This window comes from Saimiri boliviensis, chromosome 13 (genome assembly GCF_048565385.1).
Source record: "Saimiri boliviensis isolate mSaiBol1 chromosome 13, mSaiBol1.pri, whole genome shotgun sequence".
NCBI lineage: Eukaryota > Metazoa > Chordata > Mammalia > Primates > Cebidae > Saimiri > Saimiri boliviensis.
In genome coordinates, this window is record NC_133461.1 from 98,509,512 (window position 1) to 98,523,244 (window position 13,733).

Sequence of the window (13,733 nt, forward strand, 5' to 3'; positions counted from 1 at the left end):
TTCACATGGTCAGGGACGCCCCATGGGAGAGGAGGCACCATGGGGTCTGGGAGAGATACAGGCACAAGGAGACTCAGGTCTTCTCAAGGTTCCTGGTTTCTGGGGGGTTCCTTGGGGCTGCTGTCTCACCGTGTTCTGCATGTACGACATATCTCGGGGGAATCTTCTTCCCGGAAGGTGCCTCGCTTGCACTGACACACTCTGTTCCTGGTCCCGGTGCAGGGACTTAGCTCTTCTTCATCTGATGACAGAGCACAAGGCTTTGGGAATGTGTTTCCCTGATGTGTCCCTCCACCCTTCCTCACCACCCCGACCCCCGCCCACTCAGCTCAGCTCAACTTGGTTCACCAAGGAGTTCTGAGGGCCAGTTCTCCACCAGCACACTTGGGGCTCATACAGGACACCCACCCTTCGGCTGTCACCAATACTCAGAGTAATAAAAAGGACCACAATTCATTATTTATTACATCAGATTAGGGGAAAAGCACCATTCAGATCACATGGTCCATAGCAAAAAAGGCGCAGGGTCATTTGAGAGACTTTGCAAGGAGAGGAGCCCTCGGGCGACTTCCCAAAAACCCAGCCTGCTGGGGAGGAGAAAGGGGCCTGAGAACCCAAAGACTGAGTGAGGCTGAGCACCTGCCAGGAGCACAGAGCCTGGGGAGAGAGCCTGGCCCCGGAGCAGACCCGCGCCACCTCTGACACCCAGCCCTATCCACTCGGCCAGGCCTTCTCTGTGCTATAATGATGCCCTCACCCTCTTGCAGCTGACAGTTTGCACTATCAGGTGGCATGCATTATAAATACGATTTCTTTCTGTTTTATTTTATCAACCGAAGTCATAATCATGGAACAGGGTATGATGAAGACCAGGCTGGGCTGGAACTTGGTTCCCTGACTCACATCGGCTACAACTCCAACCTCATCGCCCCACCCTTACCTCTGGGCAAGGGGTCCACACATTCTGTACCTGATTTACAAACTCTGCATGGGCAGCAAAAAGATAAGTTGATGGAATCATTGGTGTAGCCTCCACCAGCTATGTTCTGGTTACAATTTCCACCGTGTTCTGATTGATAAGATTCTGGGAGGGGAGAGAAAAGCCAGTGAATGAATTGCCACAGAGATTCCAAAGGCTAGTGGTGGTGGCTGGGATACTCTTCTTTTGGCCACAGGGAAATCCCCTCTTCTCGGCTTGATCTTGTCATCAATTCTGCATCTATTACACATGTCTGACTGGCAAAGCTGACAGAAATAGAATACAAGCTACATACCTAATTCAAATTCTGTGAGAGCCATATTAAAATAAGTAAAAAATAAGTTTAAAAAAGTAAAATAGATAAAAAAAGAAGTCAAATTAATTTTAACAATGTATTTTTTGAACCTAAAATATCTAAAACATTAGCTTTTTTTTTTTTTTTTTTTTTTTTTTTTGAGATGGAGTTTCGCTCTTGTTGCCCAGGCTGGAGTGCAATGGCATGATCTCGGCTCACTGCAACCTCCACCTCCTGGGTTCAGGCAATTATCCTGCCTCAGCCTCCTGAGTAGCTGGGATTACAGGCACACGTCACCATGCCCAGCTAATTTTTGTATTTTTAGTAGAGACGGGGTTTCACCATGTTGACCAGGATGGTCTCGATCTCTTGACCTCGTGATCCACCCACCTCGGCCTCCCAAAGTGTTGGGATTACAGGCGTGAGCCAGTGCGCCTGGTCTTTTTTTTTTTTTTTTTTTTTTTTTTTTTAACAGAGTCTCACTCTGTTGCTGCCCAGGCTGGAGTGCAGTGGTATGATCTCGGCTCACAACAACCTCCACTTCCCAGGTTCAAGTGATTCTCCTGCCTCAGCCTCCTGAGTAGCTGGGACTATAGGCACGTGCCACCACGCCTGGCTAATTTTTGTATTTTTAGTAGAGATGGGGTTTCACTATGTTGGCCAGGCTAGGTCTCGAACTCCTGACCTTAGGTGATCTACCTGCCTCTGCCTCCCAAGATGCTGGGACCACAGGAGTGAGCCACCTCACCCAGCCAACATTAGCGTTTCAACATGTAAACAAGATAAAACGTTGAGATATTTTCTTTTATTTTGAATATTAAGTCTTTGAAACCCAGAGTGTATTTTTCACTCACTGCACATCTCAATTCAGAGTCTCTGTGTTTGAAGTGATTAATGGCCACATGGGCCTAGAGACCAGGGCAATGGGCTCTTCCACCCAGGTCCCCGGAAACTTACAAAAAGTCATAATGTTGGGAGGCCGAGACAGGTGGATCATGAGGTCAAGAGATCAAGACCATCCTGTTCAATATGGTGAAACCTCGTCTCTACTAAAAATACAAAAATTAGCTGGGCATGGTGGCGTATGCCTGTAGTCCCAGCTTCTTGGGAAGCTAAGGCAGGATAATTGCTTCAACCCAGGAGGCGGAGGTTGCGGTGAGCCGAGATCACGCCATTGTACTCCTGCCTGGGTAACAAGAGCGAAACTCCGTCTCAAAAAAAAAAAAAAAAAGTCATAATGCCTGTCCTCAGTGAGCTCATGGTTAGCAGAAGGCACAAACAGGCACAGAAGCAATACCGCAATGAGGGGAAGGCTTCAGATATAGCCCATGCCACCTGCCATGGGAGGAAAATGGAAGGAAAAATGGGTCCTCCCTGTACAGAGTCAAAGAATGATCCATAGAAAGGGGGCCTATGGGCTGGGCATAGTAGCTCATGTCTGTAATCCCAGCACTTTGGGAGGCCGAAGTGGGCAGATCACAAGGTCAGGAGTTCAAGACCAATCTGGCCAACATAGTGAAACCCTGTTTCTACTAAATATACAAAAAATTAGCCAGGTATGGTGGCAGGGGACTGTAATCCAAGCTACTCGGGAGGCTGAGGCAGGAGAATAGTGTGAACCCATCGGGGCAGAGGTTGCAGTGAGCCGAGATCGTGCTATTGCACTTCAGCCTGGGTGACAGTGTGAGACTTTGTCTCTAAAAAAAAAAAGAAAAGAAAGGGGGCCTACTTCGTGCTCCCCTGGATTGCAGAGGGTCTCCAGGCACTAAGGTGACAGCTGCAGGAGCCATCGCCAGCAGGAGCCCATGTCCGGAGGGTCGACCATCACCTCCAGGGCTTTGCCCCTTCAGGTGACCTCACTCTCCCCTTTCAATGCTGTCTATTTATCCCCCTCCACTAATTCATATTTATTAATACTGAAAGATACTCTTAGAAACCCAAACTGTGAAAAAAAAACTTCCTTGATAATGTGTTATGACAATAATACGACCAATGATAAAAAATGTGATTATTCAGTGATAGTGTGGGGGCAACTAAGGTTACTGCTGAAAAAGCATAAAGCTTCTTGCTTATGCTCTCCCTATAAGGAAATAAAGACTAGGTGTATCAAGGTGTCAACTGCAAAGTACGAAACCACACAAGTACTACATGAAAAATTTTTCTTCCAGGATTGGAGAGGGAAACGACCTTCTCAATCTCACAGGAAATTAAAAAGTTGCCTAAAGTAGGGCTAGGCACGGTCACTCACACCTCTAATCCCAGCACTTTGGGAGGCCAAGGTGGGTAGATCACCTGAGTTTGGGAGTTCAAGACCAGCACGACCAAGATGGAGAAGCCTCGTCTCTGCTAACAGCACAAAATTAGCTGGGCGTGGTGGCGCATGCCTGTAATCCCAGCTACTCGGGAGGCTGAGACAGGGGAATTGCTTGAACCCGGGAGGTGGAGGTTGTGGTGAGCCAAGATTGAGCCATTGTACTCCAGCCTGGGTGACAAGAGTGAAACTATGTCTCCAAAAAAAAAAAAAAAAAGTTGCATAAAGTTAACTATATAAAAATTAGGAACAAAACTGCATGGAAGAAATCATGACTAAGATAAAAACAAACTAGGAGGAAATAACGAAATACAAACCACACTTAAAAGCATAGTTTCCTTAAACTATAGGAATTCATACAAAAAAATTCTAGAAAGAAGAAATCATGACTAAGATGAAAACAAACTAGGAGGAAATAATGAAATACAAACCACACTTAAAAGCATAGTTTCCTTAAACTATAGGAATTCATACAAAAAAACTCTAGAAAGAAGAAATCATGACTAAGATAACAAACTAGGAGGAAATAATTGAAATACAAACCACACTTTAAAAGCATAGTTTCCGGCCAGGCACGGTGGCTCATGCCTGTAATCCCAGCATTCTGGGAAGCCGAGGCGGGTGGATCACGAGGTCAAGAGATCGAGACCATCCTGGTCAACATGGTGAAACCCCGTCTCTACTAAAAACACAAAAAATTAGCTGGACATGGTGGCACGTGCCTGTAATCCCAGCTACTCAGGAGGCTGAGGCAGGAGAATTGCCTGAGCCCAGGAGGTGGAGGTTGCAGTGAGCCGAGATCGCGCCATTGCACTCCAGCCTGGGTAACAAGAGCGAAACTCCGTCTCAAAAAAAAAAAAAAAAAAAAAAAAAAAAGCATAGTTTCCTTAAACTATAGGAATTCATACAAAAAAAATCTAGAAAGAACATCAGCAAGAAAGTAGTAGACTTGAACAACACATTAGCAACTAGACTGGACAGACCTCTATAAAATGCTCTACTCAATCAAAACAAGATATATATTCTTTTAAAGTGCACACAGAACATTCTCCAGAATAGGCCATAAGCTCAGCCATATCATAAACCTCAATACACATAAAGGATAGAAATAATCCAAAGTATTCACTCCTACCACAATGGAATAAATTTAGAAATATATAGCAGGAAAAAAGTGGAGAACCTCACAGCTATATAAAAATTAAATAGCTCACTCCTTTTTTTTTTTTTTTTTTTTCTTTTTTGAGGCAGTTTCGTTCTTGTTGCCCAGGCTGGAGTGCAATAGTGCAATCTCAGCTCACTGCAACCTCTGTCTCCAAGGTTCAAGCGATTCTCCTGCTTCAGCCTCCCAAGTTGCTAGGATTACGAGCATGTGCCACCACACCCGGCTAATTTTGTATTTTTAGTAGAGACGGGGTTTCTCCATGTTGGTCCGACTGGTCTCAAACTCCCAACCTCAGATGATCCACCTGCCTCAGTCTCTCAAAGTGCTAGGATTACAGGTGTGAGCCATTACGCCCGGCCATAGCACACTCCTGAATAACCAATTGGTCCAAGAAGAAATCAAGAGATATCAGAAAATAAGATGAAAATGAAGACACAACATACCAAACCTATGGGATACAACTAACGTAGCTGAAGTTTAGAGAGAAATTGATAGCTGTAAATGCCTATTTAGGAAGAAGAAATATCTCGATCTATAACCTAATAATCCATTCTAAGACACTGTAAAAAGAAGAGCAAACTATAGATAAAGCAAGCAGAAGGAAGAAAACAATACAGGTTAGAGCAGAAATTAATGAGACAGAGAATAGAAAAACAACAGAGTAAATTAATGAATCCAAAATTTAGTTCTTTGAATAGATTGATATATTGGCACAGGAATTTGAGCTAAAAAACTAACACAGGGAAAAAATAAGAAGACTCAAATTATAGCCATGCATTGCATGACGACGTTTTGGTCAACAAGGAACCACCTATGTGGTTCCCATAACATTGGTGGTCCCATAATATTATGATGGAGCAGAAAAATCCCTATTGCTTAGTAGCGTCATAACTCTATGCATTGCTCAGGAGAAATTCAAGCTGACTGCAGAAATTTGCATAAGTAATGAGGAGCTGAATGTTAATCCCCAAGACAATGGGGAAAATGTCTCTAGAGCACGTCAGAGGTCTTCATGGCAGCCCCTCCTATCACAGGCCTGGAGGCCTAGAAGAAAATGGTTTCCTGGTATAGGTTCACGGTCCTGTATTGTATGCAGTCTAGGGACTTGGCGTCCTATATCCCAGCCACTCCAGCTGTGAAAACAAGGGGCCACGGTACAGCCTGGGCTGTTGCTTCAGAGGGTGGAAGCCCCAGGTCTTGGCAGCCTCCATGTGCTGTTGAATCTGTGAGTCTACAAAAGTCAAGAACTGAGGTTAGGGAACTTCCACCTAGATTTCAGAAGAGGTATGGAAACACTTGGATGCCCAGGTAAGTTTGCTGCCCAGGCAGGGCCCTCCTGGAGAATGAAGGGAAGGGAAATGTGGCATCCAAGCCCCAATATGGAGTCCTACTGGGGAGCGGCCTAGTGAGCTGTGAGAAAAGGGCCATCATCCTTCAGACCCCAGAATGGTAGAAGCACCAATAGTTTAACCATGCACCTAGAAAAGCTGCAGACAGACACTCAGCACCAGCACATGAAAGCAGCCAAGAGGAGGGAGGGGGGCGATACCTTGCAACGCCACAGGGGCAGAGCTGCCCAAGACCGTAGGAACCCACCTCTTATATCAAGGAGACCTGGATGTAAGACATAGCGTCAAACGAGATCATTTTGGAGCTTTAAGACTTGACTGCCCTGCTGAATTTCAAACTTGCACAGAGCCTGTCGCCCCTTCGTTTTGGCCAATGTCTCCCATTTGGAATGGCTATATTTACTCAATGCCTCTACCCCCCATTGTATCTAAGAAGTAACTAACTTGCTTTTGATTTTACAGGCTCATAGGCAGAAGGGACTTGCCTTGTCAGAAGATACCTTGGACTATGAACTTTTGTGTTAATGCTGAAATGAATTAAGACTTTGAGTGACTGTTGGGAAAGTATGATTCGTCTTAAAATGTGAGAACATGACATTTGGGATTAGCCAGGGGTAGAATAATATGGTTTGGCTGTATCCCCACCCAAATTTCATCTTGAATTCCCATGTGTTGTGGGAGGGACCTGTTGGGAGGTAATTGAGTCGTTAGGGCACATCTTTCCCATGCTGTTCTCATGATAGCGAGTAAGTCTCATGATACCTGATGGTTATTATAAGGGGTACTTTTCCTGTGCAAGCTCCTTCCTTGCTGCCATCCATGTAAGATGTGACTTGCTCCTCCTTGCCTCCTGTCATGATTGTGAGGCTTCCCCAGCCAATGGCACTGTAAGTCCAATTTGGCCTCTTTCTTTTGTAAATTTCCAGGCTTAGGTATGTCTTTATCAGCCCAGTATAAAGGGACTAATACAATTACCTTAATATTAAGACCAGAAAAGGAATTCACAAAGAAAGAAAACTACAGACTAATAATTCTTATGAATATGGATGCTGCAACAAAATACTAGCAAGTTGAATCCAAAAGCATATAAAAAGAATTATATACCAGGACCAAATGAGTTTTATCCTAGAAGTACAAGGTTTGTTTAACATCCCAAAATAAATTGATGTAACAAATTATATCAATAGAATAAAAAGCAAAAGAAACAGGATTATCTCAAAAACAGAGAAAGCATTTTACTAAGACCAACACTCTTTCATGATAAAAATCACAAAATAAAAATGAACTTCTTCAACCTGATAAAGAATATCTACAAAAACTCACAGCTAACATTATATTTAAGGGCGAACAACTGAAAGATTTTCTTCAAAAAAGATATCTGTTGTCACTGCTTTTATTCAATATTGCACTGGAGGCTCTAACTAGGACAATTAGGTAAGTAAAAGAAATAAAAAGGATCCTTAGCTGGGCATGGTGGCTCATGCCTCTAATCCTAGCACTTTGGGAGTCTGTGGTGGGCAGATCACGAGGTCAATAGATTGAGATGATCCTGGCCAACATGGTGAAATCCTATCTCTACTAAAATACAAAAAAGTAGCCAGGCATTGTGGGATGTGCCTGCAGTTCCAGCTACTGAGGAGGCTGAGGCAGGGAAATTGCTTGAACCCAGGAGGTGGAGGTTGCAGTGAGCTGAGATCATGCCAGTGCACTCCAGCCTGGTGACAGAGCCATACTTTGTCTCAAAGTCAAAAAAAAAAACAAAACCAAAAAAAGCATCCAGATTGGAAAGGAAAAAGTAAAACTTTATTTGATTTGCAAATTATATACTATATAGGGAAAATCCTAAGGAAGCCATGATAAACGCATTAAGAATAATAAACAAGTTGTGCAAGTTTATAGAATACAAGATCAGTGAACAAAAATCAATTATACTTGTATACACTGACAATGAATCCTAAAATGAAATTAAGAAAAGGTTTTATCCACTTTAGCATAAAAAATATTAAATATCTGGGAGTAAGTTTAACAAAATCAACCCAAAATCTATAGTCTGCAAACTACAAAGCATTATTTTAAAAATTAGAGATATGGCTGGGCGCGGTGGCTCAAGCCTGTAATCCCAGCACTTTGGGAGGCCGAGGCGGGTGGATCACGAGGTCGAGAGATCAAGACCAACCTGGTCAACATGGTGAAACCCCGTCTCTACTAAAAATACAAAAAATTAGCTGGGCATGGTGGTGCGTGCCTGTAATCCCAGCTACTCAGGAGGCTGAGACAGGAGAATTGCCTGAACCCAGGAGGCGGAGGTTGCGGTGAGCCGAGATCACGCCATTGCACCCCAGCCTGGGTAACAAGAGCGAAACTCCGTCTCAAAAAAAATAAATAAATAAAAATAAAAATAAAAATTAGAGATAATCTAAATTTGAAAAATGTTAAAAAAGTAAACTCATGCTTTGGATCAAAAGACTTCTCATTGTTAAGATGCCAGTGACCTCTACACTGAGCTACAGGTTCAGCATAATCCCTGTGAGAAACTCAGCTGATTTTAGAAACTGGCAAGCTGCTCCTAAAATTCATATGAAATTGCAAAAGACCCAGTATGAACAAAATAATTCTGGAAAAGGAAAAAAAAAGGAAGATTCATATTTCCTGATGTCAAAACTCACTATAAGACAGTGTGGCACTGGTAAAAGGACAGATATACATCAGTGGAAAATAACTGAGAGTCCAACAATAAACCCATATTTTTATGGTCAACTGGTTTTTGAAAAGGATGCCAAGACCATTGGGGGAAAAAAAAATCATTTCAACAAATGGCAACTGGATAGCCACATGCAAAAGAATGAAGTTGGACTCTTATTTGACACCATTTACAAAAATTAATTGAAAATGCATCAAGAGTTAAAATGCAAAACTCTTAGGAGAAAACATGGAGATCAAGCTTCATAACTTTGGATTTGGCAAAGGATCAGTAAGTCTCTGCTGAATAGAAGAACCAGAAACTGCAGGAAACAGAAAACTGGAACAACATGGAAAAGGAATGTCATTGATGAATTTAGAGATAATTTTTGTATATGGTAAGGAAAAGGAAGGTGTAAAGGATTAGAAATCAGTCTTAGAAAGTACCTGGTGGACACACGTCGTCTCCCAGAGGGCTATGTTTCTGTTGCTGTGAGGCAAGTAATTGATCATCATTGTTGATGGTTTCAGCTGAGGCAGGTACAGCCTGTGGGGGCAAAGCAGGGACTGGCATGAGTGGCTTTCAGATCTCACCCTTTACAAGATTAATCTCATATTCCATTCCCCCAGCCTCCAAAACTAGACAGAATTTTCAACTTTCTCCCAGTTCTAAAATTCAACCATTTGTTTGTACTCATATTTGTCCCTTTGCCCCCATCCCCCTGCCCGAGCCCTTGGCAACTACCATTCTACTGTCTGTTTCTATGAATTTGACTACTCTAGGTACTTCATATACATGGAAACACACAGTATCTTATTTTTTTCTTGAAACTGTCATATTTCACTTAGTATAGTATCATCATGATCCATCCATTTGGTACCATGCTTTGGAATTTCCTTCCTTTCCATTGTGTGTGTGTGTGTGTGTGTGTGTGTGTGTGTGTGTGTGTGTGTGTATCATATTTTGTTTATCCATTCATCTGTCAATGGACATTTGGATTGTGTCCACAATTTGGCTATTGTGAACAACGCTGGTATGAACATGGGTGTACAAAATCTCTTTGAGCCCCTTCTTTCAGTTCTTTTGTATATATACCCCAAGGTAAGGGGTTTATATTGCTGTTTTCTTCCAAGAGTTGTATAATTCTTGTAGGTCTTACATTTAGGCCACATATGAAAAGCCAACAGCTAGCATCCTACTTAACAGTGAAAGACTAAAGATTTTTTCTCCAAGATCAGGAACAAGACACGGAGGCCTCCTTTTATCACTTCTATGGTATCAGGGTAATGCAAGGCCCACAGAAAGAGTTAGAAAGAGTTCCATTCCCTCCAACTCAATTTCTTGGAAGAGTTTGAGAATTAGTAGACGTCATCATTAAAGAAGTGTTTCCTCCTTCTTTTTGTCCTGAAACAATTTGTCTACTGTTGGTGTTATTCCTTCCAAAAACACTTATAGAATTCATCAGTGAAATGACATGGGACTGCAGTGTTCATCATTGTGAGCACTTAACAATGAATTCCACTGGGGATGGTGGCTCACACCTGTAATCCCAGCACTTTGAGAGGCTGAGGCGGGCAGATCACCTGAGGACAGGAGTTCGAGACCAGCCTGACCAACAGGGTGAAATCTGATGTCTACTAAAAATATAAAAAATCAGTCAGGTGTGGTGGTGGGTACCTGTAATCCCAGCTACTCGGGAGGGAGGCTGAGGCATGAGAATTACTTGAACCTGGGAGGCGCAGGTTGCAGTGAGCCAAGGTCACACCACGGCACTCCAGCCTGGGTGACAGAGCGAGACTCCATTTCAAAATAAATAAATAAACAATAAACTCCAATTCATAGACACTTTAGGAATATTTAAATTAGCTTTACCCCTTGTGGCTATTTTGCTGAGTAGTGTTTTACAAGAAATTTTTCTGTTTAATCTAAGTTGTCAAACTGATTGGCATTAAGTTATTCACGAGATCCCACTGTTACCCTTTTACTAGCTGTAGAGTTTGTAATAATATCCCATCATTAATTCTTGATATTGGTATTTCATGCTGTTCTTTTTTTCTTTTGAACTTTGATTTATTACTTCTATAATTTTGTTGACCATTTCTGAGAACCAACTCTTGGCTTATTGATTCCTTTTATTGTTTGAATTCTGTTTCATTGATTTCACTCTTATTATTTCCTTGTCATCTTGATACTGCTTTTGAGTTTAATTGATGACTTTTTTTTTTTTTTTTTTTTTTGAGACGGAGTCTTGCTCTATCACTAGGCTGGAGTGCAGTGGTGTGATTCCAGCTCACTGCAACTTTCATTTTCTGGTTTTAAGCAATTCTCCTGGCTCAGCCTCCTGAGTAGCTGGGACTACAGACATGCATCACCATGCCTGGCTAATTTTTTTTTTTTTTTTTTTTTTTTTTTTTAGTAGAGATGGAGTTTCATCACGTTGGCCAGGATGGTCTTGATCTCTTGCCCTCATGATCTGCCCACCTCAGCCTCCCAAAGTGCTGGGATTACAGGCGTGAGCCACCGTGCCTGGCCAATTGACACTTATTTTATGGGTAAATAATGCAGACCTCTGAGTCTGTTACCATTCTTCTTTTAATCCTAAAGCACTTTACTAAGATATACTTTATATATATAATTATTTCCTTTAAATAGACTTATAGAAGTGTATAACCAGCAGTAAAAATTAATTTTTGAATATTTTCATCACCCAAAAAGAAAATCCATGCCCATTAGCAGTCACTCCTTGTTTTCCCCAACTCCCAATTCTTCTTACAGAAGCCGTGAGAGCTGTGCATGTCATTCTAAGCACTGGCTTAGTGGCTTCCCACACATTTCCACATACTATGTAATTATCATCATCTATTTTGAAATATTTTGAAATCTCTTTTGACTTCATCCATGAACTATGAATTATTTATAAGTATGTTGCTTAATATTCACCTATGAGGACTCTTTCTAGATATTGTCATTGCAACAATTTAATTTCATTGAGATCAGAGAACATATTTTATATAATTTTCTTCATTTTAAATGTTTTTAGATTTGTTTTATAGCTCACAATGTGGTCTATCTTGGTGGAAGTACTATGTTCATAGAAAAGAATGAATCTCCTGTAGATGTTGCAGGTGTGCTCTATAAATGTCAGTTAAGTCAAGGTGGTTGACAGTGTTCAGATCTTTTATTTTACGGTTTTCATCTGATCGTTCTAAGCAGTTGTTGAGAAGGGGGTGACATGATCCCCCTTTAGTCCTTTTGAGTGTTGCTTCATGTATTTTAAACCTCTACTAAAACACATATACACATTTATGATTATTATATCTTCTGATGAATTCACTTTTAACACTAAAAATAGTGCATTAAAAAAAATATCTGCTAATAGCAAATGAAAACCTGACAACGAGCTCCTGGTGACTCTGAATCTCGGCAGTTCTCAGCATTCTGTTCAGCTGCTCTTCCCACCTCTCACATAAAACACAGTGCAGGCTTCCTAGAACCCGTGTTACTCATTCACCCAAGTCAGTGCCCGGTGACCACTCTGCAAGGAATCCTGGAGTATCAGGGGCAGGCACGACCCTCTCTTTCCTTAGGACAGTTCCAGTTCACAGGGAGATGAGGCACAGCCATCACTAACCCCAAAGTCCATGAAGGTGCAAAGAGTCATGAGGGGCTGCCTAGGCAGAGGTGACAAATGCCATTAGTGGTAGGGACACTGGTGGACATAGAGGAAAAAGTCCACACAGACAGGCTCCCAGGCAGATAGGAAGTCAAAGCAGTCGGGGGTGGGGGGGAGTAACAAGAAGTGAGGTTGGGACCCAGCTCTGCAGTTTGTGGGCGTCTCTGATTGAGGGAGATGGAAGGTGCGGTCAGAGAAGTGAGGTTCTCAGTTCACTCATGGGGGTGTGAGGTGGGGTGTGTGTGTGTGTGTGTGTGTGTGTGTGGGTGTATGTTTGTTTAAGAGAGCGAGAGAGACAGGTCTTGTTCCAGGTCTTCTCCTCCATAGCCTCTCCTGACCCTGCCTCTTCCTGAGCTGAGTCATTAATCACAGGGTTTCCTTGCCTTGTGTTTTACAGCCAAGTTTGTCATGCACACTGTGGTCTCTTCTCTCAAGCATACATACCTTAAAAAATGCCTTGATCTTAAAATGAGTAACTCAGACTTGTTCTGAAAGTTGTCCTGTGGTCGGAAATCTGCTTCCCCTGAGCCTTTTGTGGCTTTTTTCTTTGTTTCTTTGTTCTTTTAGTATGAAAAGACCCCTGGCTTAAGAAGCAAGCCATCTGTCAAAGTCTCGGGCCAGCCTCATGGTTCAGGGGAAGCCACTTCTTTTCTAAACATGTCTATCATTCTTGAAATAAGAGGTGGCCTTACATGACTTCTCAGGGACCCCCAGCTGTGATCCAGCCCTAGGTGAGTGCAGGCCTCAAGAACAAGCACCAAATACCTGCCTGGGACAGACCAGCACAACCCAGTGACCCAATCACTGCTGCTGCCCCGAGGGTCGCTCGTCCCCCTGCCCAGCCCCTCCACTGAACGAATGTTCTGCGTCTCCTGCTGCTCATCTAAAGTGAAGACAACGAGAACTCCTGTGCAGTCTGGCTGTGTCAGGATTCCGTGCGTTCACAGGTGTATGGAGTTCTGAGAACAGACTTGGCACGTGCAAGTAATATATTTCAGCACACGCTGTTGTTAGTACAAACATTACCCTCAATGTGGATTTTAATCAAACCACATCTTACAAGCCAACAATACCGTGACCTGAGGACTTGTAACTCCACAGCCTCCCTCTGCCAGAGTCAAGTAGGGAGATGGTATCCCTGTGTAACATAGCTAGCCTAAAGTTAGAACCTGAGCAATGCCATTTTATAAAAGACAAAACTGTTTTTAAAGTAAGTTGTAAAGGCTGCCCCATTCTCCTCACAATAACTGCGGGCCTTGGCCTCTGTAAATATAACTGCTAGTT

General features: G+C 42.6%; 1 protein-coding gene across 3 annotated transcripts in view; it reads right to left on the reverse strand.

Annotated features, from left to right (window-relative positions):
- Positions 1–13,733, reverse strand: part of TNFRSF10A (TNF receptor superfamily member 10a) — a 37,899-nt gene that overhangs the window by 18,076 nt on the left and 6,090 nt on the right. For all 3 annotated transcript variants that reach the window (XM_074384062.1, XM_010347736.3, XM_010347737.3), the window contains exons 2-4: positions 9,223–9,322; positions 971–1,084; positions 130–241 (exon numbers count right to left, since the gene is read on the reverse strand). In XM_074384062.1, coding sequence (XP_074240163.1) covers positions 130–241; positions 971–1,084; positions 9,223–9,322 — 326 coding nt within the window. The remainder of the gene's footprint in view (positions 1–129; positions 242–970; positions 1,085–9,222; positions 9,323–13,733) is intronic.